The sequence below is a fragment of the Colossoma macropomum genome, unplaced genomic scaffold, assembly GCF_904425465.1.
Source record: "Colossoma macropomum unplaced genomic scaffold, Colossoma_macropomum, whole genome shotgun sequence".
NCBI classification, from domain to species: Eukaryota; Metazoa; Chordata; class Actinopteri; order Characiformes; family Serrasalmidae; genus Colossoma; species Colossoma macropomum.
In genome coordinates, this window is record NW_023494802.1 from 18785812 (window position 1) to 18810475 (window position 24664).

A 24664-nucleotide genomic window follows, 5' to 3' on the forward strand; every position below is an offset into this window, starting at 1 on the left:
TGCTACGTGTTATTAACGCTCAGTTACATCCACGTAATTGTTTGTCCTTTTTAAAAATGGACTACACCATTAATCCTCAAAATCCTCAGTCGATTACTTGCTTATTAATATAATCGATAGTGACAGGTCATTAAGTCATTAAACCAGCAGTGAATCAATTTTAACCGTCCCATCTTCCACTTTTGAGTCTTTTTTTCCTTTCTCCCTCTTTTCCCACACTCTCTGGCCCTCGCTCTCTCTATAAGCCCATTTAAAGCCACTGCAGCCATCAGACATGTGACCTCTTAATGTATTCACTCAGTGAGACACTGTGCAATTCACACAGAGCTACTGTGGCTCCCCAGGTGTTAATAATCACACCTGCGCGCACACACACACGCACACACACACACACACACACACACACACATGCACACACACACACACACACACACACACACACACACACACACACACACACACACACGCACACACACACACACACACACACATGCACACACACACACACACACACACACACACACACACACACACACACACACAGAAGCTACAGAAAAGAACCACTGACTCTAACCCAGCCAGGCGCGAGTGTGCTTTGTTGAGTGTCTGGAGTGTGTGGAGTTCACTGCATTTGTGTGTTTGCAACGTGGGGGCTGCTGGGGAAATTGGGGCTCGGGGTCTGAGTGCTGAGTCGGGACATCCTGGGGGAGCGGCTGCCGGAAAAGTTCAAAGGGTGCCTTTCAGAGGAATAAACAGGAAATAGCAGCAGAACAACCCGGCCATCAGCTGCTTTATGACTGATGGAGAGTTAATGCAGAGAAAACACAACTACACACACACGCACGCACACACACACACACACACACACACGCACACACACACACACACACACACTGTGGAGCAGAACTCTGAGTGTAACACACCAGAAGTAAGCTTTGGAGTTATAACAGCTACAGCTATAACTAGAGATAGTCTATCGGTATCAGGCCGATATCAGCAGACAATACAGGATCAGATATCAGAAGGAAGAAAAGAAAGTGATCCAATCCTGCAACAAATCTGCTCCGAAACAGCGCACTTACACTGTGTGATGTGATGTTGTTGGCTGTGTATTTCTTTCTGTGGGGCAGAAGAGTGTTTGAGTAGTTAGCCCACTTTCAGATGCTGATCTTCACTGCTTTAATGAAAAACAGAAATGAGGTAAAACATCAGAGCGATATCAGTATCGGCCAACACTCAAGGTTTCAACATCGGCACAGGGACAAGAAAAAGCCGTATTATACCATCTTTAGTTATAACGTGATTGGATACAAGTGAGCTAACCTCTGATTGGACAATATAAAGACAGTGGCTACATCTACATGCAAAGACTGAGGTGTTTATAATCTCACTCTGCTCAACAATCTGATGTAAAAAAATCTCCGTTTACATGCTCACTACAAATAATCCAATCCAAAATGACGCACCTGCGTAGAGAACTATGTAGACGTTACCATGACAACGGCTCTTTTACTGCCCTGCTGCAGCTCCACAGCAGAATCAGATCTGTAGGTAAAAATAAAATAATCCTCCTTTACAGTAAAATAAAGCTCTGCTGATCGTTCAACCTGAAGATTAGTGAGAAGACTGCTGGTCACCATAGCAACACAGACAACAATCTCGCCTGGCAAAGAGAAAGATTTAAGACGAACATCGATGATTTAGAGACGAATTGACTTATTTGCACTTATAATCACTCCAGCTGGTTTCCTGATACGTTTAATTTTGCGACAAGAAACTGACAAACACTAAAAAGCTTGGCTGAAGTCAGTTTCTCATTCTCCAGCTTCTTGTTCGAATTTTCCCGTTCCACCTTAAATAGTGCAGCAGTTACATTCTGGCGCCTCAGGCACCATTTAAGGTGGAACGGGAAAGTTCAAAAGAGAAGCTGGCGAATGAGAAGCGGCTTCAGCCTCGTAAAAAGTCGAATATTGAGAAACTCAATTCCTGACTGAGATGTGAGAAAAGCAGCTATAGCAGAACCAAAGCTTAAAGCCGAGTAAAGTAACTCTGTGTTTTCGTTTATTTTTTTTAGCCTACACTAGAACATCAGCACGTACAGCCAAGATGGTAAAATGGACATAAAATGTTGTGGCTCTGAAGGTGGTTTGATATTTTGCTGAAAGGACAAAACGGCTCTTTTTAACATTTGGGTTGCGAGTCCTGGACTAGAGGTTTAGCTGAATATTAAAACGGCTTTGTCTTTGCAGTGCGGTCACCCTGAAGGGTGCAAGGAAGTGAGCTAGAAATATCAGGATGAAGAGTAAATACACACACACACACACACACACACACACACACACACACACACACACACACACTTACTTGTGATCTTCCTACCCCTCACAGATTAAGCAAACAAGCATGACTTTACTACCCAGTCTTCTAGATGAACCTCAACAGTTTAAGATTATGGGGGTGGGGGTGGGGGTGGGGGGTTCCCATCACCTCCAGAATAACACATACAGAAACACAACCCTCCCATCACTCACTGACTTTATCCAGCCAAACCAAACCAAAACTTTTACAGTCAGAAATTCTGTAACTCGGTCAAATCAGCTCACTCACAGCTCCAGGGTTAGAGGTCGATCTCCATGCTGTATTATAATGGCTAAAAGGGGGTAAAACTCCATTAGCGTGCCTTCAAAGTCACGGACTGATCCAAATTCTCCAAACTTTAATCACAAGAAGCACAAGAATGGTGTATCAGTGCAAAGTGGCAATGAGTCAGTGATACAAAATGCACAGTTTGACTCAGACGTGGACTATCGATTAAACTTCAGCAAACACAGGAAACTCTACACACATCATCAAGGCCAGTGTAGTTCATGCCTGCAGACACACACACATACACACAGACACAGTCAAGGCCTTTAAGGAGACCCATTTTACTCCCTTTCTCAGTTTAATACACTTCCTTGTGCTCTCTGAAAGACATCTGTGATGACTGGGGGCAAAGAAAGGCCTCAATTCAGCTGTTTTATACTGTGTTTAACCCAGAACTCTCTCCTCTGTGAATAAAGGGTCTATTGGTGTTTTCTGAGCATTGATTCTATATTCAAAAAGACTCTCATTGGCCAACCAGAACATGTTTGGGGGCGGGGCCATCATCGCCCTGCTGGGTATCGTTTAAAAATGGTTGCAGTACTATCTGGAAGGAAGGAAGGAAGGACGGAAGGAAGGAAAGAAGGATGGAAGGACAGAAGGATGGAGGGAAGGAAGGAAGGAAGGAAAGAAGGATTGAAGGAAGAAAGGAAGGAAGGAAGGAAGGAAGAAAAGACGGAAAGAAGGAAGGAAGGAAGAAAGGACGGAAGTAAGGACGGAAGGAAGGAAGGAAGAAAGGACGGAATGCCAGAAGGAAGGAAGGACAGAAGGATGGAAAGAAAAAAAGAAAGAAAGAAAGGACGGAAGAAAGGAAGGAAGGACAGAAGGAAGAAAGAAAGAAAGAAAGAAAGAAAGAAAGAAAGAAAGAAAGGAAGGAAGGAAGGAAGGATGGATGGAAGGAAGGAAGGAATGAAGAAAGGAAGGATGGAAGGAAGGAAGGCAGGAAAGAAAGAAAGAAAGAAAGAAAGAAAGAAAGGACGGAAGGAAGGAAGGAAGAAAGGAAGGATGGATGGAAGGAAGGAAGGAAGGAAGGATGGATGGATGGATGGAAGGAAGGAAGGAAGGAAGGAAGGAAGGAAGGTAGAAAAGACGGAAGGAAGGAAGGAAGGAAGGAAGGTAGAAAAGACGGAAGGAAGGAAGGAAGAAAGGACGGAATGACAGAAGGAAGGACAGAAGGAAGAAACAAAGAAAGAAAGAAAGAAAGGACAGAAGAAAGGAAGGAAGGAAGGAAGGATGGATGGAAGGAAGGAAGGAATGAAGAAAGGAAGGATGGAAGGAAGGAAGGCAGGAAAGAAAGAAAGAAAGAAAGAAAGAAAGAAAGAAAGAAAGGACGGAAGGAAGGAAGGAAGAAAGGAAGGATGGATGGAAGGAAGGAAGGAAGGAAGAAAGGAAGGAAGGAAGGTAGAAAAGACAGAAGGAAGGAAGGAAGAAAGGACAGAAGTAAGGATGGGAGGAAGGAAGGAAGAAAGGACGGAATGACAGAAGGAAGGAAGGACAGAAGGAAGAAAGAAAGAAAGAAAGAAAGAAAGGACTGAAGAAAGGAAGGAAGGAAGGAAGAAAGGAAGGATGGATGGAAGGAAGGAAGGAAGAAAGGAAGGCAGAAAAGAAAGAAAGAAAGAAAGAAAGAAAGAAAGGAAGGAAGGAAGGAAGGAAGGAAGGAAGAAAGGAAGGACGGATGGAAGGAAGGAAGGAAGGAAGGAAGCCAGGAAGGAAAGAAAGAAAGAAAGAAAGAAAGAAAGAAAGAAAGGAAGGAAGGAAGAAAGGAAGGACGGACGGAAGGAAGGAAAGAAAGAAAGAAAGAAAGATGTAAGCTATCAAAAATGCAGAGGAAACAAACTGCAGCAATTAAGTCCGGCAGTTCAAATCCCCACAGCTGAGTCCCAGAAGGAAAAGCTGGTTTTCCCGCGCAGCTGTGAGGGGCTGCAGACCGGCCTCTGTAATGAGCTAAGAAGGCAGCTATGAGGTCTGGGAGGGAAGAACAGAGATAAAGGTATGAGGAACGAGAGAGCGGGACAAAAAATGAGATGAAAAAAAATGCACAAGCTGAGGATTCAGGCCAGCGAGAAAATGTTCTTTGGAAGGGGAGGAACGTCTGACGCTGAGAAGAACAACGAAACTGAATGAAATGAAGATTGTTCAGGAAGTGACCAATGAATCGCCAGCTTACTGCAAGGTGGAAGACCAACTGGCCATTTTAACCACTTTGCATTTTGAATATTCACATTTTAAACAAACAGCACTTGTAAAAAAGGGGTTTGTATGGAATTCCATTCCTACCTTCTCCGTTTCTGACGGCAGTATGTCAAAATGTTGACTTAGCATCTCAAAATAATGACTTACTACGGCAAAATAATAACTTGGGTGCTTGAAAAAATGATGTATTTTCTTTAAATAAGAATTATTATCTGAACATAATGACTTTCTCCTCAAACATTTGGTTAAATCACTTATTTCCAAACATATGTTTAAATTTCTGAAATGTAATATTATTTTGACATGATACTGAGTCAAAATTTAAGCGATTACTTTGAGATACAAATCAGAATTTCAAGAAAAGAAGTCATTATTTTGACATATTAAGTCAGTATTTTTGAGATACTGTCAGGATTTAGAGAAAATAACTGTTATTTTGACATAATAAATCACTGTTTTCGTATATTACTCTGTCGAAGTTTTAACAGCTGTCAGAAACACACACACACACACTTTCTAAGCCACTTATCCTTCTGGGTGGCATGGGGGAGGGGGGAGTGGGGGGGTGCGCTGGAGCCTATCCCAGCGGTCAACGGGCGGAGCTGTCAGAAACTTGAAAATGAGCTTCCATTGTTGGGATACAACAGGCACAATATGTACTAAGTCCTTTGGCATTTGCACTTCTGAAGCTTTTGGTTAGAGTGAGCTCAATGGCAGATGACAACAACGGCACGCGTGAAAGAGTGTGTGTGTGTGTGTGTGTGCGTGTGTGTGTGTGTGTGTGTGTGTGTGTGTGGTGTTAGAGGCAGGTCAGAGTCACATGCCTCTTTCATTCTCCATTCTCTTTCTTCTCCTCTCTGATTATAATCCTTTTTTTGCCTCCAGACAAAACCGAACAGTTCGCCTCACACAGCTCGATGTCACGAGGGAGAGAACAGTGGAGGTGTTATTGTTGAACTCGGCGCTAGATACCATGACTGGACTGCGGGGACGAGCGATCTTGACCACTGATTCCAGCCTCGCTGACCACACACACCCAACACCAACACACCCCGGTCTCTCAGTCTACTGTACAAACACCCAAAACGGCCGAGAGAATGACGAGCAGTTCTAACAAAGGGTGTTCATCACTCACGCCCAGCTCACCCTACTCTAAATTCAGAGAGGGAGAGAAAAGGGTGAACAGCAAAGGGGAGGGAGAGAGAGGGTGGGGGCATCCTGAAGGGATTTGTCATGGGAAAGTTGTGCAGGGAATTTCAAAATGACTTTGGAATCCTGGGATTTCGGAATGCTGGGGAGATTGTGTGAGTGAGCATGAAAGCGAGAGTGGGAGAGAATGAAGAGGCGTACGCATTTCTGTGTTATGGGATACTGAAAGAATGGAGCTGTGTGTGTGTGTGTGTGTGTGTGTGTGTGTGTGTGTGTATGTCCACACGTGGGAATATCAATATCCCTTCCTCTGCTCACTTTGCTGGGTCAAAGCTGTTGACCTCTGCTCTCTAGACTGACCTTATTGACCTGATGTGTGGAATATGAGCCTGAAAAAGCCAGCGCTCCATATGTCAGACTTCTCTATGTCTTATTCATCCGGCACCACTTAATGCCACTCACAACAATTACTCGAGTCATCCTTATCTATCACATCCTACCAGTATAGACAGCATCAGTCAGAGGCCAGGGAATTCCACACTTAACGTCAGGTGCTGATAAAAGCTCCGGTTGATCATCAACTCTTTTATAGTAAATATAGTAATAAAACCTTTATATACACCGATCAGGCATAACATTATGACCACCTCCTCGTTTCTACACTCATTGTCCATTTTATCAGCTCCACTTACTATATAGGTGCACTTTGTAGTTCTACAGTTACAGACTGTAGTCCATCTGTTTCTCTGATACTTTGTTAGCCCCCTTTACCCTGTTCTTCAGTGGTCAGGACCCCCATGGACCCTCACAGAGCAGGTACTATTTGGGTGGTGGATCATTCTCAGCACTGCAGCAACACTGACGTGGTGGTGGTGTGTTAGTGTGTGTTGTGCTGGTATGAGTGGATCAGACACAGCAGTGCTGCTGGAGTTTTTAAACACCTCAGTGTCACTGCTGGACTGAGAATAGTCCACCAACCAAAAATATCCAGCCAACAGCGTCCTGTGGGCAGCGTCCTGTGACCACTGATGAAGGACTAGAGGATGACCAACACAAACTGTGCAGCAGCAGATGAGCTATCGTCTCTGACTTTACATCTACAAGGTGGACTGACAAGATAGGAGTGTCTAATAGAGTGGACAGTGAGTGGACACAGTGTTTAAAAACTCCAGCAGCACTGCTGTGTCTGATCCACTCAGACCAGCACAACACACACTAACACACCACCACCACGTCAGTGTTACTGTAGTGCTGAGAATGATCCACCACCCAAATAGTACCTGCTCTGTGAGGGTCCATGGGGGTCCTGACCACTGAAGAACAGGGTAAAAGGGGGCTAACAAAGTATCAGAGAAACAGATGGACTACAGTCTGTAACTGTAGAACTACAAAGTGCACCTATATAGTAAGTGGAGCTGATAAAATGGACAATGAGTGTAGAAACAAGGAGGTGGTCATAATGTTATGGCTGATCGGTGTATAATGTTACTTTACACAAAATACACAAGATCACACTGAAATGAAGCCAGACTGCCTCTAAAAAACAAAGATACTTCATATTCCACCATTTAAACATCACATTATTCTGAACACACACATACAGACATGCACATACACAGACAGTGCACTTCATAATCCTGAGTGGGAGTCTTTCACTGCAATACTGAAGGAAAAAAACCCCGACCGTTTGAAGCTGTGGAATTCTGAGGAGGAGGCAAACAAAGTTAAGAAGCATTTGAAAGCGGAGCTAACTTGATTTGAACAAGCCTGGTCCAATTGGGTTAGCAGTCAGGGAGTTTCAATTAGCGTGAAGTGAGCACAGCTGACGGGGTGATGGAAACTGGAGTTCTTCTCTCCAGGAAAAGCTAAGACTCAGGCTGGACTGTAGCGAAAGGGAAGGGAAGATAAGAATAAAAATATATGGAAATATATGACAAAATGTCGCTGCTGTCAGAAGAAAACCTTCTATCTCCATTTTCGTCGTTTTTCAGTTTTTGGCATAATTTGAAAATACCTGTTGTTCTTTACATTGTGTGGAAATTTCATGATGAAAAAAAATAGGCCAAATAAAGAAAAAAATATATTTTTTTCCTTCTGTAAAGTTACCATTTTGGAGATACAAGGTTTTGTTCTGACAACAGCGATATAAGAAAAAAAGGAAGGAAATAAGGAAAGAAACGACAATAAGAAAATTATAAAAGATTGTAATAAAAATACAAGGAAATATAAAATGTAAATATACAGAAATAGAGAATAAGAATATAAGGGAATATGTGATAAAAAATAAGGGTTAAAAAAAAGATTAGCATAAGAAAATAAGAAAATATAGCAAAAATCAAATGGAAAATGAGATTAGAATAAAAAACAAGAATAAATATATTAGACTAATAACATAAAGGTATGTAAGATAAAATATGAGGGAATATAAGATAAAATAAGATTAGAAAAAGGTATAAGAGATTATAAGACAAAAAATAAGACTACAATAGGAATATAGGAGCATATCACTGTTGGCGGAAGAAAACGCTGTATCTCCAAAATGGTAACTTTACAGGAAAAGGAAAAAACCTGCTTTACTTTTAATGTAAGTCAATGGAACCAGACTTTTTTCGAAGTCATTTTGGGTCGTTTCTTTTGGTCCTTTCGTCATGAAATTCACACACAATGTAAAGGGTAACAGACATTTTCAAATTATGTCAAAAACTGAAAAATGACAAAAATGGAGATACAAGGTTTTCTTCCGACAGCAGCGACATAAGACCAACTTTGAGATTAGAATAAGAATATAAGACAATAAAATAAAATGCAAGAGGATACCATCAAACTAAAACTATAAGGGAATAGTAGATAGTGTCAAGGTAACTGACAGGTAACTAGGAAATGTCTGAGAACTTAAGGTTCCACATTATCATCACATCATTATGATCATTATTCCGTGATGAAGGGTAAACCGTTTCAAAATGAGCAACTCCTCAACAAACACAATACACCGACAGGAAATGAGTCAGCTCCCAGTGTGTTTAAAGCCAGTAAGATAGATATACTGTAGGTGTGCCCTGTGGCTGTAACAGTCAGTTCAGCTGCATTATGAATCAAGTGATTAGAGCAGCAGGTGCAGGTTTGGTGGGTGTAACTGTGGACAAATTCAGTTTCACGATGAATAAATAGTGTCTGCTTCTATGAAGTGCTGGCGGAGGGTTTCTAGCATGAAGTTACGCTTCATTCTCTCTCTCTCTCTCTCTCTCTCTCACTCTCTCTGAGCGAGGTAATGGGGCGGTGCTTGGGTCCAGGCCACAAAGGCCAGGGCACGGCGGGAAAATATGGCAGGAATTCAGCCTGGCATAAACACAGCCAGCTCCAGCAGGCTGGTACAGTATCAACAGCACTACTGCACACTTACTAACAGCACAACCTGCCACAGTGCTCAGCAAAGTGTAGAAAAGTGCTAGCTAACATTTTGGCCTACTGTACATGAAATTCAAGAAAAATGTAGGATATAAATTCTTTAAAGTAACAACACATCCACCTGAGCACGGCTTTTACCAGTGTCTGACTACTTTATCCACCCCAGTGTGTATTTAAGTGTTTCTAGTTAAAGAAGGTGAATAATCTGCTCTGCAGTACCGCGGATTCCCGAGGGACACGGCACAACGTCTTACGGCACGGGACTAATTTTCAGTGCTGCTCGCGGGAGCGGGCGGGAAATAAGACCCCTTCAGGTGGGAGCGGGCGGGAAATAAGACCCCTTCAGGTGGGAGCGGGCGGGAAATAAGACCCCTTCAGGTGGGAGCGGGCGGAAACACGCATGAAGAGAAATCACGTAAATTAAGAAACAGCCTAAATAAAGTAGAATGATCATAAATCATATATGTAAACAATATTACAGTAAACCAGCTACAATTAATTAAGTCATTCTCGAGCAACCGATCATGTAAACAACATGCAGATTCTCATAGGCCTGATTCACACATACTGCGTCTGCGTGGCGTGAGCGACGCGGAAAGCCTTGCTTTTTATTTCGGCCATGAAAATCAATGAAAAAAACCAGAAGACTGTATAAAAAATTTAAAAAGGGGATTTTTTAAATATTTATAAAACAGATTTCCCAAGCTCAAACGCTGTATGCATGAAAGGCCAGCGCGTTCGCGCTGTAGCACTCGCGCTGCTGCTTCACTCTCGCACAGAAGCAGCATGTGTGAATCAGGCGTTACAGAGATGGTGGTGCTCTCAGTCCGACGGCCACAGCTGTCCAGCAAAACACCAACAATAACCGCTCTGTGGTTTAATTCCTGCTCTGTGTTCACTGGGAATAAATGGCGTTTGGTGAAGTTGCTCACAGTGAGCCTGATGACCATAACCGCCGTGTTATTTCAGCAGAGGATAATATGTTTGTGATTAGATTGTGTCAGATATTGGATGTGCGCGGGGCACCGTGGGTGGGAGCGGGACTGAAAAAACTGTCTTGCACAGATCTCTACTACAGTGTCCTCATATGTCCTCAGATGTCCCGCATCTATCTTTGGTCCACTGATATAACCTCTGTAAAAGATTAACCCAGACAAATGGACGGAGACACACCGATCAGGCATAACATTATGATCCTTGTTAAAATGATAAAATGGACAATGAGCATAAAAACAAGGAGGCGGTCATAACATTCCTGATCGGTGTATACAGATAGAATCGTTTACTACTGGGGAAAATGATCTGATCTGTCACAACAACCCTGAAAATGCTTAGGCACACAAACCTTCATCAGAGGAATTTCACCAAAGCAGAACAGGTGAGACGACCTGTTGGAACACCTGCAGCTGCTTCTTGACATGTTTTTAAACGCCTCGTGTTTGTGCAGCCCTGTAGAACAAGCTTGCTCTGATCTCAACAGCCTCGTTCTTTCACTTTCTCTCGCTCTGTCTCCTCCCTCGCTTGATCAGGCTGGCGGAGGGGATGGGCGGTTAAGCGCTAGCTTTGTTCTCCGCAGGAGAAAGGAGGGATGTTTACACGGGGATTCTAATCCAAGCAGATTTCTCCACGCTGGAGGAGATAATACAGGAATCTGCTGAGCAGATTGACAATGACAACCAATCCTCTTTATGAGAGAAAGGCTTCAGAAGAAAGGGGAGGGGGGAGAGAGAGAGAGAGAGAGAGAGAGAGAGAGAGAGAGAGAGAGAGAGAGAGAGAGAGAGACACTACACAAATGCACATATATGAGCAGTCATTTCAAAATTTTAAGATTTTATTTCAACTATACATACTTTGACTATAAGTAAGTAAATTGTAGCACTTTTCTAAGACAAAGCTACAAAGTGCTTAACAACTAATAATTAAATCAAATATTAAAATAATAAAAAGCCTAAAATCTATGAGCACAACTCAAAAATGCTAGAGAATAAAAATTAGTCTTTAGGCGCTTCTTAAAAGAAGATGTGGACTCAGAGAGTCTGATATCGAGGGGAAGACCGTTCCACAATTTAGAAGCACACACAGCAAACGCACAGTCTCCCCTTCACTTCAGTTCAGTTCTAGGAACAACAGGAAGCCCTTTATGAGAGGATCTCAGTGAGCTGGTACTCATATAAGACACAGTTCACAAATGTATTCAGGTGCTTCACCCTGTAGAGCCTTATAAGTAAGAACCAGTACTTTAAAATCAATCCTGAGTTTCACTGGCAACCAGTGCAGAGAGGCTAGCACTGGGCTGATGTGGTCCCTATGTCCAGTTTTCGTTAAGGGCCGAGCAGCTGCATTTTAGACCAAGTGAAGTCCTGCCAAAGCTCCTTGACTAAGGCAAGTATATCACTGCTGTCGGAAGAAAACCTCGTATCTCCATTTTTGTCGTTTTTCAGTTTTTGACATATTTTGAAAATACCTGTTGCTCTTTACATTGTGTGTAAATTTCATGATGAATGGACCAAAAGAAACCGCCCAAAATGACTTGGGGAAAAAGTCTGGTTCCATTGACTTACATTAAAAGTAAAGCATGTTTTTCCTTCTCCTGTAAAGTTACCATTTTGGAGATACGAGGTTTTCTTCCAACAACAACAGCGATGCAAAAGTCCAAACGAGATGAGACAAATGCATGAATGATGTTCTCTAAGTCCTGAAAAGACAAAATACGTCTGATCTTTGCAATATTTCAAAGATGGACAAACCATGACTGAAGAAGTTTCTTAATATGCACTGAAAATTGTAAATGAGAATCCAAAGCAACATCCAGAACCACCTGCAAACCCCCAGGAATGTTGTCAAGACCAATGACCAGAACCTCTGTTTTGTCCTCGTTTAACTTATTTTGAACAAAGCCAAATTTAGCGGCTATGAGAACCGAAACTAATGTCTGGAACTCGGACCCTTAAGGGGTTAAATTCAGAGTCAGTGGCTGGTAGTACAGCGGCTCGTACAGTAGGCCAGACTGTATAAACTCAGAGAGCTCAGTGACTCCCAGCAGCTCCGGAGAAAAAACTCCGCTCAGCAGCAACAATAGCACAGATTCATGTGTAAATGAGTGAGTGAAAACGCCTGGTGCCATACTGACTGCCCTTTGTGCTTCACTGGCAAACAACTGACCACACACAAAAAGTGGGAACTAAGCCAGAGAGATGACCCATATGCTAGAGGAGGGTGGGGCAGGGCCCCACAAAGCCAAAGGCTGATTAAATCTTTTCCAGAGTAGCCACAAAATGGGATTTCCACGCGTTTTGGAGGTCCCTCAGTTAAATTATGCATTTCTTTTCTTGAAATGTATATAATTTACAAAACTGGAGTTGAACTGGATCTTTACGTCCTCATAGGTGAGCAAGCAAAGCGCCATTAAACATGCTTAACTGCTATTTTTTATTGTGGCAGAAAGCTCTTTCTTTAAGAAATCTGGTTTATCTCAGCACAGCTGCCTTTGTGGAGGAGTGAGAACTGTTTTTACAGCAGGGGGTTCTCATCCCTCTCCTTTCGCTCCTCGTTGCTCCCTAGCAGCTCAACACAGTGTCACAATAGTCCACAAACAGGGAGCCAAAAGCATCCTAGTTAGTCTGATAACAGAGTTACAGGGAAAAATATTTTTACTTGATAAGCGTATTCATTAAAAATACCAGAATAGATTTCCACGGCCACTAGGGGGCATGCAGACGTTAACAGACTGCTGAAACCTTACACACCCGTCCACATGTGCACAGGAACTTTGACGAATGAAAAACGCAAGATCTCTACAATTACAGGCAATTAAGCGCCACGTTTACAAACCAATACAGCATCACACTTACTTAAGTGCATATGTACGCGTGCACACGCGCACACACACACACACACACACACACAAACACACACAGGCAGACTGCTGTGACAAATGAAAGGGCCTGCATTCTCAAAATTACTGCGTCCGCCTTCCCCATTTACAGTACGTACTCACACACAAACACCCACCCACACACACACACACACACACACACACACACACTCACACACACACAAAACACACAGAGCTGTAGTTTTTCCACTTTATCAACAAGCACTGCAGACACCATTAGATAGCCTTAAATCACAGCACGTTAACATCACACACAGGCATACAATGGGCCTCTTGAGTGGCTCATCACATAAATATGCTGCCTCTGAGTGCAGAGAAAGGCCCCTGAGCCACAAGTTCGAGTCGCAGTTGTGCCACATGCCACCTAAAGCCTTGGGTTCACTACATGACTTTTAAAGTCTTAACAGATTATAAAAGACTGGGACGCTTTTTATTTGGCGACTGAAATATTGGGGATCCACACTAAACGATTAGGGATCACACACTACTCAACTATTCAGCTGCTGCTGAACCGAACGGACTCACTGAACTCGCACGAACTCTCACGTTCTCCTGTAACTAGGAGACCCAAATAAACAAACGTGGCGCTGCTGCTGCTGTTTTGTCTGCCGTTTGCGCTGAAGCAGTAAAGCAGCGGCAGGTAAACATGTTTAAGTGAGGATCGTGGATTTAATGTAATCAGTGTGGGATTTTTAGAGTTTTAAATGTACATAAACTCAACTGTGGCCCTTGTGTTTGACACATGGGATACAGAACCATTTTCTTTACTGAAGAACCCTTGAAGAACCATCTTTTGTAAGTGTGTAGGTAATCACTGCACCACTCCTGTTTCAATTAGTAACATCTTGTGGGAAGAACAGCGGTTCAGCACACCTGTGTGATGACCTGAGTAAATACTGAAGTTGAAAAGCTGAAGTTGAGTGTATTTACATAAGCTGAACTACTGCAACCCACCTGTAACAGTAACTACATCAACAAATACACTGTTGGTGCATGTATTGTGAGTGCGTAACTACAGTTATTAGAGAGATTTAGCATAAAGTTGAACCCATTAAACTTATTATTATTTGTATCCTGTAGTTTTTTTTCCAATGTACACCTGCTAAGATCTGTGAAATCAGCATCCCAGGCTGAAGTTATCAATAACAACATTACATACTGGTTCTAAATCTACTGAGGAACAGCATGAAGGGTAATCAGGTTGATAGCAATACATCATAGACATACGAGCAAAACAAAGTAACTAACAAGCAACTAAGAGATAAAATACAAGTAAAACAAACACACACACACACACACACACAGTACAGAGTGCACTCTCAGAAATAAGGGTATGAAACTGTCACTGGGTTGGTTCATCTCAGTACCTTTAGTCAGGGAACATAACTGAACCATAATCCACTGAAATGATATGTTCTAAGCTGTACTGACTCCACACACCCCGTCTCGTCTCCAGGCTTTTATTTTACTGTTCTGTTTTAAAACATTCGGTTATGAAAAGGTACAAATACGAACTTTTCACCTGGAAAAACGTATTTAAGGTTCACAATCAGACCTTAAAACCACTGTTGGAGCTTTGAGGGAACATTTACACTGTTTGTACCTTGATGAATGAGAAATGTACCTGAACAGAACCTTTATTTCTAACAGTGTACATCACACACACACACACACACACACACACACACACACACACACACACACACACACACACACAATGTACACATACACTTAAAAAAAAAAAGCGGTGTCCTTCCTGGAATCCCTGCCCTTCTTTTAATTGTGTTACAGTTTCCAGGTAACTTTACTGAACTGGAGAAAGAGACTGATGAAAATCTCTGGAAGAAACTCTATGACCTCAGAAAGGCACACCACTGTCCTCCTTCCACCTCAAGCTCATTCCAAAGCACTCACGAGCTTGCACTTCAAAAGTGTGTGTGTGTGTGTGTGTGTGTGTGTGTGTGTGTGTGTGTGTGTGTGTACACATATTCAAAAGCATCCACTAAAAAAAAAAGATAGATGTAACGGCCCATCATACGGGTTTCAACTGTCAGTAACGGTCAACTGGGGTGGGGGTTATTACTTAACGCGTACACTGTGGGTGTGCGTTCCGAGAGTGTGCTGTGTTAACAAATGAGAGTGTGTGACCATTTAAGGCCGACTCCATTAGCTGCTGGAAGGGCCTGCGACACATCCTCACTCTCTTACACACATCAGCTGTGGTTCTCTGTACTGTAATCCTGCTCCACTACAAGAGCTGCTCTGACTTCACTGTGGAGCAAAGATTCAAATATGAAGAACTGATGAAAGAGGATGCAGCGCACACAGGCATCCAGATGCAACTTCCGCACGGGCATGAAAACTGAAGCCTGTACGCGTGACTTTGAGTTCTGACCAGGCCTGACTGGTACTGAACCCAATCTGAACCTGTATGCACATACTAACAGCAGTGGATTTGTGTGTTATGCTGGAATAAACTATAATCTGTAAAACTGCTGCAACTTTCAGAAATGCTTTAGAGTTCTGGTGAGCTTGAAGGGGAATCCCAGAGATTTTTCAAAATGCCTGCATAATCAAATGGTTAAGATGTAAACAAAAGCTGCGTTCTAAAGACTGGGCTGCAGCCGAGGTAGTGCGGGTCCTCGGTAGGACTGTCCATTGAAGACTCCTCCTTAGTAGCCTTTTGGTCACACTAATGGATCAGTCCTAACGAGGCTGCGTGGTGACGCCACCAGAGCGCCGCGAGACTTCTGAGGGAGCTGGTGAGAGAAAATGGAGCCGCTGCGTTGAGTTTGTTGCTTTTACATTTCTTCACGGAAATGGAGGAGATGTTCTTATGTAGTACGACAAACTACATACTTGCAAATACTTCTAAATAAAATATGATATATGGACGAATTCTTTAATTAATCAGTGATTTTACACTTTATAAGGAAACTTAGATTTTAAAACCACCATTTTCATGGTGCTGTATTTTTTCCTTCGCACCATTCGGAGAAGTGCAGAGAACTGTGGGTAACCGAAGGCCTAAAAGGACACATCCAATGCATCCTTGAAATCACTCAGAACATGGGCTGCATTTCTAGGCTGTATACGAAGGATCCTTCGCTTTGGAACGGCCTGCTATGATGTGGTGGCCGAGAAATGCAGCCCAGACTTAACTTCCAGACTGGAACGCAGCTACTGTCATTCAGAGTGCTTAGGTGTGAAATGCTCCGTTTACTTCTAGAGTAAAACAGTGTTGTTCACAGTGTTGGTGATGGGAACCAGCTACTCTAAAACCTCCCACACAGACAGCTATCACACAAAATGGTGATGAATATGTTTCCTGATGTCTTAGACATTGATTGATGAATGTTTTCAGGTAAGATTTTGGCTTAAAAAGTGTTTATATTTTTATTTAAAAATCTATTCATGGCAGAAGGGCACATGCCGGGGCGCTGAAAGGCAAAACAGTACCAAAGAAAATGTAATTTTTAGATTAAACATTATATAACTATTATCAACATATAAAAACTCAGAAGACGTGTAGATTCACTGGTGGTTCTGGATATTAATTTAAATGGCTATATTCTTTGTTGCAAACATCAGGATGCCTGGTTCCTATCACCACCATTGTCAAGACATCCGAGTCAAGAGTTTCTTTTGAACAGTGCGTTTCATGTCAGATCACTGTGAATCAATTTGGTTATATCTCAACAACTGAATTATGTAGAAAATATTTAAAATGGGTGGAATTCCCCTTTAATAAGCAGAGGGAAAGATCTGCTCTGACCTTTCAACCAAACCAACACATCCCTCTCTTCATCCATGGTTATATGAGTGTATATGAGTGTGTGAGAGTGTATAGGAGAGTGTGTGAGAGTATATATGAGTGTATATAAGTAAATAAAAGTGTATATGAGAGTGTGAGAGTGTATAGGAGAGTGTGTGAGAGCGTATATGAGTGTATATGAGTAAATAAAAGTGTATATGAGAGTGTGAGAGTGTATAGGAGAGTGTGTGAGAGCGTATATGAGTGTATATGAGTAAATAAAAGTGTATATGAGAGTGTGAGAGTGTATAGGAGAGTGTGTGAGAGCGTATATGAGTGTATATGAGTAAATAAAAGTGTATATGAGCGTGTGAGAGTGTATAGGAGAGTGTGTGAGAGTGTATATGAGTAAATAAAAGTGTATATGAGAGTGTGAGAGTGTATAGGAGAGTGTGTGAGAGAGTATATGAGTGTATATGAGAGAGTGTGAGAGTGTATATGAGAGTGTGAGAGTGTATAGGAGAGTGTGTGAGAGTGTATATGAGTAAATAAAAGTGTATATGAGAGTGTGAGAGTGTATAGGAGAGTGTGTGAGAGAGTATATGAGTGTATATGAGAGAGTGTGAGAGTGTATAGGAGAGTGTGTGAGAGTGTATATGAGAGGGTGGTAGTGAGAGAGTGAGGAGAGAGTATCCTCTGTTATATCCTCTATGAGGTAGTGTTGTGTGTGTGTGAGTGTGTGTGTGTGTGAGTGTGTGTGTGTGTGAGTGTGTGAGTGTGTGTGTGCGTGTGTGCGTGTGTGTGTGTGTGAAATGTATTTAGAGGTGCTGACAGGGTAAGATAACAGCTCTATATAAACTCTACTCTCTCTCTCTCTCTCTCTCTCTCTCTCTCTCTCTCTCTCTCTTTCTCCATTCTCAAGTCTCTCTATCACGCTCTCATTTTAATTTCCCATCTCACAAAGACACACACACACACACACACACACACACACACACACACACACACACACACACAGTATCTCTCTCACGCTGCTGTTTGCCATATATAGACAGACACACTCCAGTTGCTGCTCTCACTGCATGTATTCTTCAGAGTAAAACACTGCAGCGCTTTACGATCACGTTTTCAGCCCCTTCTGCCAAACCACAGCTGCCTCAGGACGGACCCTGACCCACACACACTCTCACACACTCACACTACAGCCAACAGGTGTGTGTGAGTCTGTAGTGAAGAGGAAGAAGAAAAGCACAATGTGTGTCAGTGAATAAGATTAACTGCCTGATCAGAAAGCGCTCACCCGTCTGAGTGTGTGTGTCTCATCGGTGTCTGCCAGCGCACCTTCACACAATATGAACCTGTGCATTTAGAGGAAAGGCTGACATGTTTCCTTTCTCTCTCCAGTAATTAATACTTACTTCACTGTATTTGTAATACTGTGAAGATGTACAAAAGTCGGATCTCGTCTACCAACTGATCCTCAAGCTGCTCTTTATTTTTTTTAACCCATTTTGCTCCCCAATTTAGTCACGGCCAATTCCAGACTAGCTAGGTTTTCATCATTGCATCGTATATGTTCCCTCTGAGACACATGAAGGCGGCCAAGGCTTCTTTGCACACTGCCGCTAACGCACCATCACTGGACAGCTCAATGTCCTTGGAGGACAGTGTTGACTGCCAATTCTGTTGCATCAGCTAACAGGCGCCCACATTGGCCAACATCACGCCACAGGTGTCCGGTCTGCGTTGTTTGCGTGAAAAAAGGAACATATTTCAATTCAGTTCATAAATCGGTAAAACTTTATTTTGAGTAGTCCTTTGTAGATGATTAATAAACTCTTAACAGAGTATCAGTAACACATCAACAGCATATCAGTGCAGTAGCAGTAGTGAAGCATCTGAATACACTGAGGTAAATATCTGTTGATACATTACTGACATTAAGTAGATGTGTTGTTAATATGTTACTTCAATTACGCAAAGCCTAACCTTACCAACCTCACCCAAAACCTAATCCTAACCCTCACCTTAACCTCAATGCAAAACTTAATCCTAACCCTCACCTTAACCTCAACCCAAAACCTAATCCTAACCCTCACCTTAACCTCAATGCAAAACTTAATCCTAACCCTCACCTTAACCTCAACCCAAAACCTAATCCTAATCCTCACCCTGGCCCTAATCCTAACCCTAATCCTTAACCTCAACCCAAAACCTAATCCTAACCCTCACTCCGGCCCTAATCCTAACCCTAATCCTTAACCTGAACCCAAAACCTAATCCTAATCCTCACCCGGGCCCTAATCCTAACCCTAATCCTTTACCTCAACCCAAAACCTAATCCTAATCCTCACCCTGGCCCTAATCTTAACCCGAACCTTAACCTGAACCCAAAACCTAATCCTAATCCTCACCCCGGCCCTAATCCTAACCCTAATCCTTTACCTCAACCCAAAACCTAATCCTAATCCTCACACTGGCCCTAATCTTAACCCGAACCTTAACCTGAACCCAAAAGCTAATCCTAATCCTCACCCCGGCCCTAATCCTAACCCTAATCCTTAACCTCAACCCAAAAACTAATCCTAACCCTCACCCCGGCCCTAATCCTAACCCTGACTTTAACCTCAACCCAAAACCTAATCCAAACCCTCACCCTGGCCCTAATCCTAACCCTAATTCTTAACCTCAACCCAAAACCTAATCTAAACCCTCGCCCCGGCCCTAATCCTAACCCTGACTTTAACCTCAACCCAAAACCTAATCCAAACCCTCACCCTGGCCCTAATCCTAACCCTAATTCTTAACCTCAACCCAAAACCTAATCTAAACCCTCGCCCCGGCCCTAATCCTAACCCTAATTCTTAACCTTAACCCAAAACCTAATCTAAACCCTCGCCCCGGCCCTAATCCTAATCCTAATTCTTAACCAAAACCCAAAACCTAATCCTAACCCTCACCCTGGCCCTAATCCTAATCCTAATTCTTAACCAAAACCCAAAACCTAATCCTAACACTCACCCCGGCCCTAATCCTAACCCGAACCTTAACCTCAACCCAAAAACTAATCCTAACCCTCACCCTGTCCCTAATCCTAACCCTAATTCTTAACCTCAACCCAAAACCTAATCTAAACCCTCGCCCTGTCCCTAATCCTAACCCTAATTCTTAACCTTAACCCAAAACCTAATCTAAACCCTCGCCCCGGCCCTAATCCTAACCCTAATTCTTAACCTTAACCCAAAACCTAATCCTAACCCTGACCCTGGCCCTAATCCTAATCCTAACCCTCATATGTTTTTGACGTCACTGAGAGTCTGTTTCAGTGTAAAAGAGCCATATAAAATAAAGTGTCATCCCAGAATCTAATGATAATACACTGTTACATGTTTTCAACAGGATTTCCTCAGACAGGCAACTCAAACTCAATGTTTTATCACATCCAGTCTGAGCAGGACAGATTTTCATCAGTCAGAACAGCAGAAACTCACATTATCTGACTTTTTCTAGTCAGATTCAAGACACTAGATCTTTGGGAATGTGACTCTGTTTAACCAGTCAGATTGGATTTCATGTTTTTTGGCCGTGCAGTGCACAGTGCCTTTGCCTGCCCCACCTTGGTTGCTATGACAGCCACATGTGAGCAAATGCAACTACATACGTTTAAATATATCGCTGTTGTTGGAAGAAAACCTTGCATCTCCAAAATGGTAACTTTACAGGAGAAGGAAAAAACATACTTTACTTTTAATGTAAGTCAATGGAACCAGACTTGTTTCCAAGTAATTTTTGGTCATTTCTTTTGGTCCATTCATCATGAAATTTACACACAATGTAAAGAACAACAGGCATTTTCAAATTGTCAAAAACTGAAAAATGACAAAAATGGAGATACGAAGTATATACGATACCAATATAAAAAAGACTTGTATCTTGTAATGTTGACGCTCAGCTTAAATTTGAATAAGCCATCTGATTTGTCCTGCCGTTTTATTCTAAAGAGGCAAAAACTGTTCCACCCTGCTGCTGAATTCATTACAATTCTGACACTTACGTCTACTTGTACCTCCACCCCCCCCATGTGTGTCTACAGAGCTCATCAAAAATCTCCACCCTTTTAAAATCCATCTTCATCATCATTATCTTCTCCTCCTACATTTAACTAACCCCACTGCCTCAGATCATTAAAAATAACGAGCTGTAACCTAAAAATGCATAAGACACTCTCCTCCAAAGATTTGCATGTGTTTTACATTCTCATTTGCATAGCATAGGGTCAAGGGCAACCCCGACATCCACAGGTGTCCTGAGTTATCACTCACACTGTTCACGTTAGTGAGCCAGAGCCTTTTAACCGCAGGCAGCATCAGAAAACATATCAGTGAAAAACTCTATCTTCAACACTCTTGCTTGGACGCTACGGAAATGTATTGGCCTAGGGCAGCGGTGTCGAACTCAACCAGTAAAAGGGCCATATTAAAAAATCTCTTCAAATCTGTGGGCCAGAGAAAAGAATGTTTTTATTTTTATTGTTAATTGATGTTGTGCTATAACCAAACTGGCCATTGTTTATTCAAAACACACAAAAACTTCAACTGTAAAACACAGACTCTCGTAGTAAACCATGAGATATTACATGGACACTCGAAATACTCGAATATTAAATGTTCCCAGGAGCTCAGTCTTTTAAAACTACCTATTTGCTTGAATTAGACACCTGACATCCTTCCTTTGCTGCAAGTTTATTAAGACTTGGGCTCAGTTTCTGAGCTGCTGAGCTGACGTTCAGTGTTTATATTGGTTGAACTGCAGCTGAAATGCATTTTTTGTGATATGACTGGTGTAGAATTGTGTAGAATTGAGGTGTAATCGCTGTCCCATAGATTGCTGTTGGGGTAGGAGAGTTGGAGCACATTACGTTGCAGTGCATGCTGGGGACTGTAGTGCAGCGCATTGTGAAACGAGCTAATAGAAAATTAAAATACTTTAAAAGGATTGTGCGGCGGGCCTGATCTGACTCAGGGGCCTTGTGTTTGACACATGGGGCCTCGAGGCTGCATACAGAAAAGCTATAAGATTAGCCCAGTGGCTAAAACCTACTGTGTCCCTTCGGTCATTTCCGCAGCTGCAAGCTATGATAACCAAACTGACCCAAGTTGGCACATTAATCTGCCCTTAGATAGGCTATCTATCACAGCTAACATGCTAATAGGATCAGGAGCTAAGATGCCGCCCAGCTGAGGGATGATCTGGGGTAGACTTCAGCCTAGTGCAACAGATCAGAGACCACCACGGAGAAATCCCATTTCACACCGCCATCTCCCCCCGTAGTCACACTCTGAGTCACAGTCTGGCTGTATTCAGCCCTGGTGGAAGACGTCAGGTGGGGAGAGTGATGGAAGTCAGCTGGCTCTGAAGTCTGAAGAGTCTTTTCATGACTCATAATCTAGTGTATGTGCTCAGACTGCCATGAAGGACTATGAGCCAAAATAAGGAGGTGTTTGATAAGAGAAAATGATCTAAGATAGGCCTGTTATGGTCTACAGAATACAAACAAAAGATAACCAGACTCACTCTCTGACTTTCTAAAACACGTTCGGCCTGGTTTCTACAGACCTCATTTCACCTGCCTCACAAGCCATAATGTGTGTATATCTGTACACTTGTATGTATATAGATCAGTGGTGGACAAAGTACACAAATCATGTACTTGAGTTAAAGTAGAGATACCCAAGGCAAAATATTACTCCAGTAAAAGTAGAAGTTCCTCCCTTTAGACCTCCACTTGAGTAAAAGTACAAAAGTATTTGCCTTTAAATGTACTTAAGTATCAAAAGTGAAAGTACTAAAAGATTAATTATGGCTCTGATGTCTTATTATCATTTTTGTAACAAGACTCGCTTCATTAACTCATTTTAGGTGAAAATACTCCAGTGTCTCTTTTGTAGCACCGATATTTTAATAGAATGTCATTAATTAGTGACGCTGATGTTTATTAAAATTATCATAAGCACAAAACACTGAAGGCAAACAGTTTCCATCAGGTAGAACTGAGTGGCTCTGAAATCACTTTTTGCAAACAAGCAAAGTTTCAGTTTAAGATTTATTTGCAACTTAGTTACAAGTTTAAGTTTAATAAAAACTTTAAACTCAGATTCACAAATGAGTTTCCTTTACTAAACTGCATCTGTAGGTCTCTGTTCATAAACATAAACTAGCCAAAACTAATTTACTATAAAATGAAATATTGTTTGTATAAATTCAGAAAAAAGACACGTCAGTCACAACTGCATATGAGTACATATTTCTATATTGTGGTCTGTTTACATAAAGTTAGGTTAGTTCATCATTTATGTTGAATAGACTCTCCCAAAATTTTACGCTGCTGCACTGACGTTGAACCGTGTGCTGCACTGGGTCGGTATGACCAACAGGTCAAAACAAGCTCAAAACAAAGTGCGCTGTGCCCTGATTGGTGTTCTTGCTTTGCGCTTCTTTCATTTTGAAGTTATGTTTTTATACACACAAAAACCAAAAGGAACGACAGATTTCTCATAATGTAGTGGAGTAAAAAGTGAGATATTTGACTTTGAAATGTAGTGGAGTGAAAGTAAAAAGTCGCCCAAAATGGAAAAACTTCAGTAAAGTACAGATACATGAAAAATACTTCATTACTGTCTACCACTGGTATAGATCTATGTAATGTGCACAAAAAAAAAAATCATGCACAAACAGTTATGCCATGTTTACGTTTGAGTCACGTATTCCACACCTTAATATAATACACACATGTTCACATTGTGTGTGAACTCACAACTACCCACAGGTGAAGGGGAACTGCACATGACTGCTGACTGTGGGTTAAGCAAAAGATTCATTCCTGGTCAAATTGCATGTTTTGTTGATTTAAGTGAAAATAAGGCAACATAGGAAACAAACGTCTGCACATTTTATTGCCCAATTACTGTTTATCTGCTAAACATAACAGTGAAAAATTTACTCAGTGAATAAATAAGAACTGTGCAGTACAATGTGCACAAAAAGCACATGTAAATCTGTTCCCTGAGGATTCACACACATTACACTCCCTCTGATACCCTCCTTTCCCTCACCTGCTGCCTTGGCTCATCTTCTCCAGACTGTCTTCTCTCCCTTTAGCCGATGGCACCTCCCTCCCGATCTCCAGGTCCTGAGAGGTAGCTAAGACTGGTGAAACCATTTTGGGCAGGGGGGTGTTCCTGCCTTCCCCTAAGCCTGCTCCAGCCCCAGGCCTCACGGGCCGCCCGTGGCCCTTCAGCTCGGCCTCCGAGCTCTTCTTAATGGCCTGGAGCTGGGCCAGGGGCACGATGTCGCAGTCCTGTGGCCGGTGCCACACTGTCTGCTGGCTGGTGGAGTTGTAGTAGTAGAAGCGGTTGTTGTTGCTGTCAAACAGCTCCCACCACTGGTTGCCGTCGGCCTGGCGAACGGGCACTCCCAGCGGCGGCTCCCAGCCACACTCGCCCGTCAGCAGGTTGACATACATGCGCTCCCGCGAGCGCGGCTCCACGATCTCCACCCAGTCAGACCTGCACAGGGAAACACAAGGGAAATGTAGTCCGGAAGTCTGAAAGATGCACTAGGTCAGT

At 42.5% G+C, this 24664-nt stretch overlaps 1 protein-coding gene across 1 annotated transcript in view; it reads right to left on the reverse strand.

Annotated features, from left to right (window-relative positions):
- Positions 1-24664, reverse strand: part of si:ch211-218g4.2 (rho GTPase-activating protein 39) — a 126920-nt gene that overhangs the window by 53284 nt on the left and 48972 nt on the right. The window contains exon 2 of the mRNA XM_036592151.1: positions 24152-24604. Within this exon, the coding sequence (XP_036448044.1) occupies positions 24152-24604 (453 nt within the window). The remainder of the gene's footprint in view (positions 1-24151; positions 24605-24664) is intronic.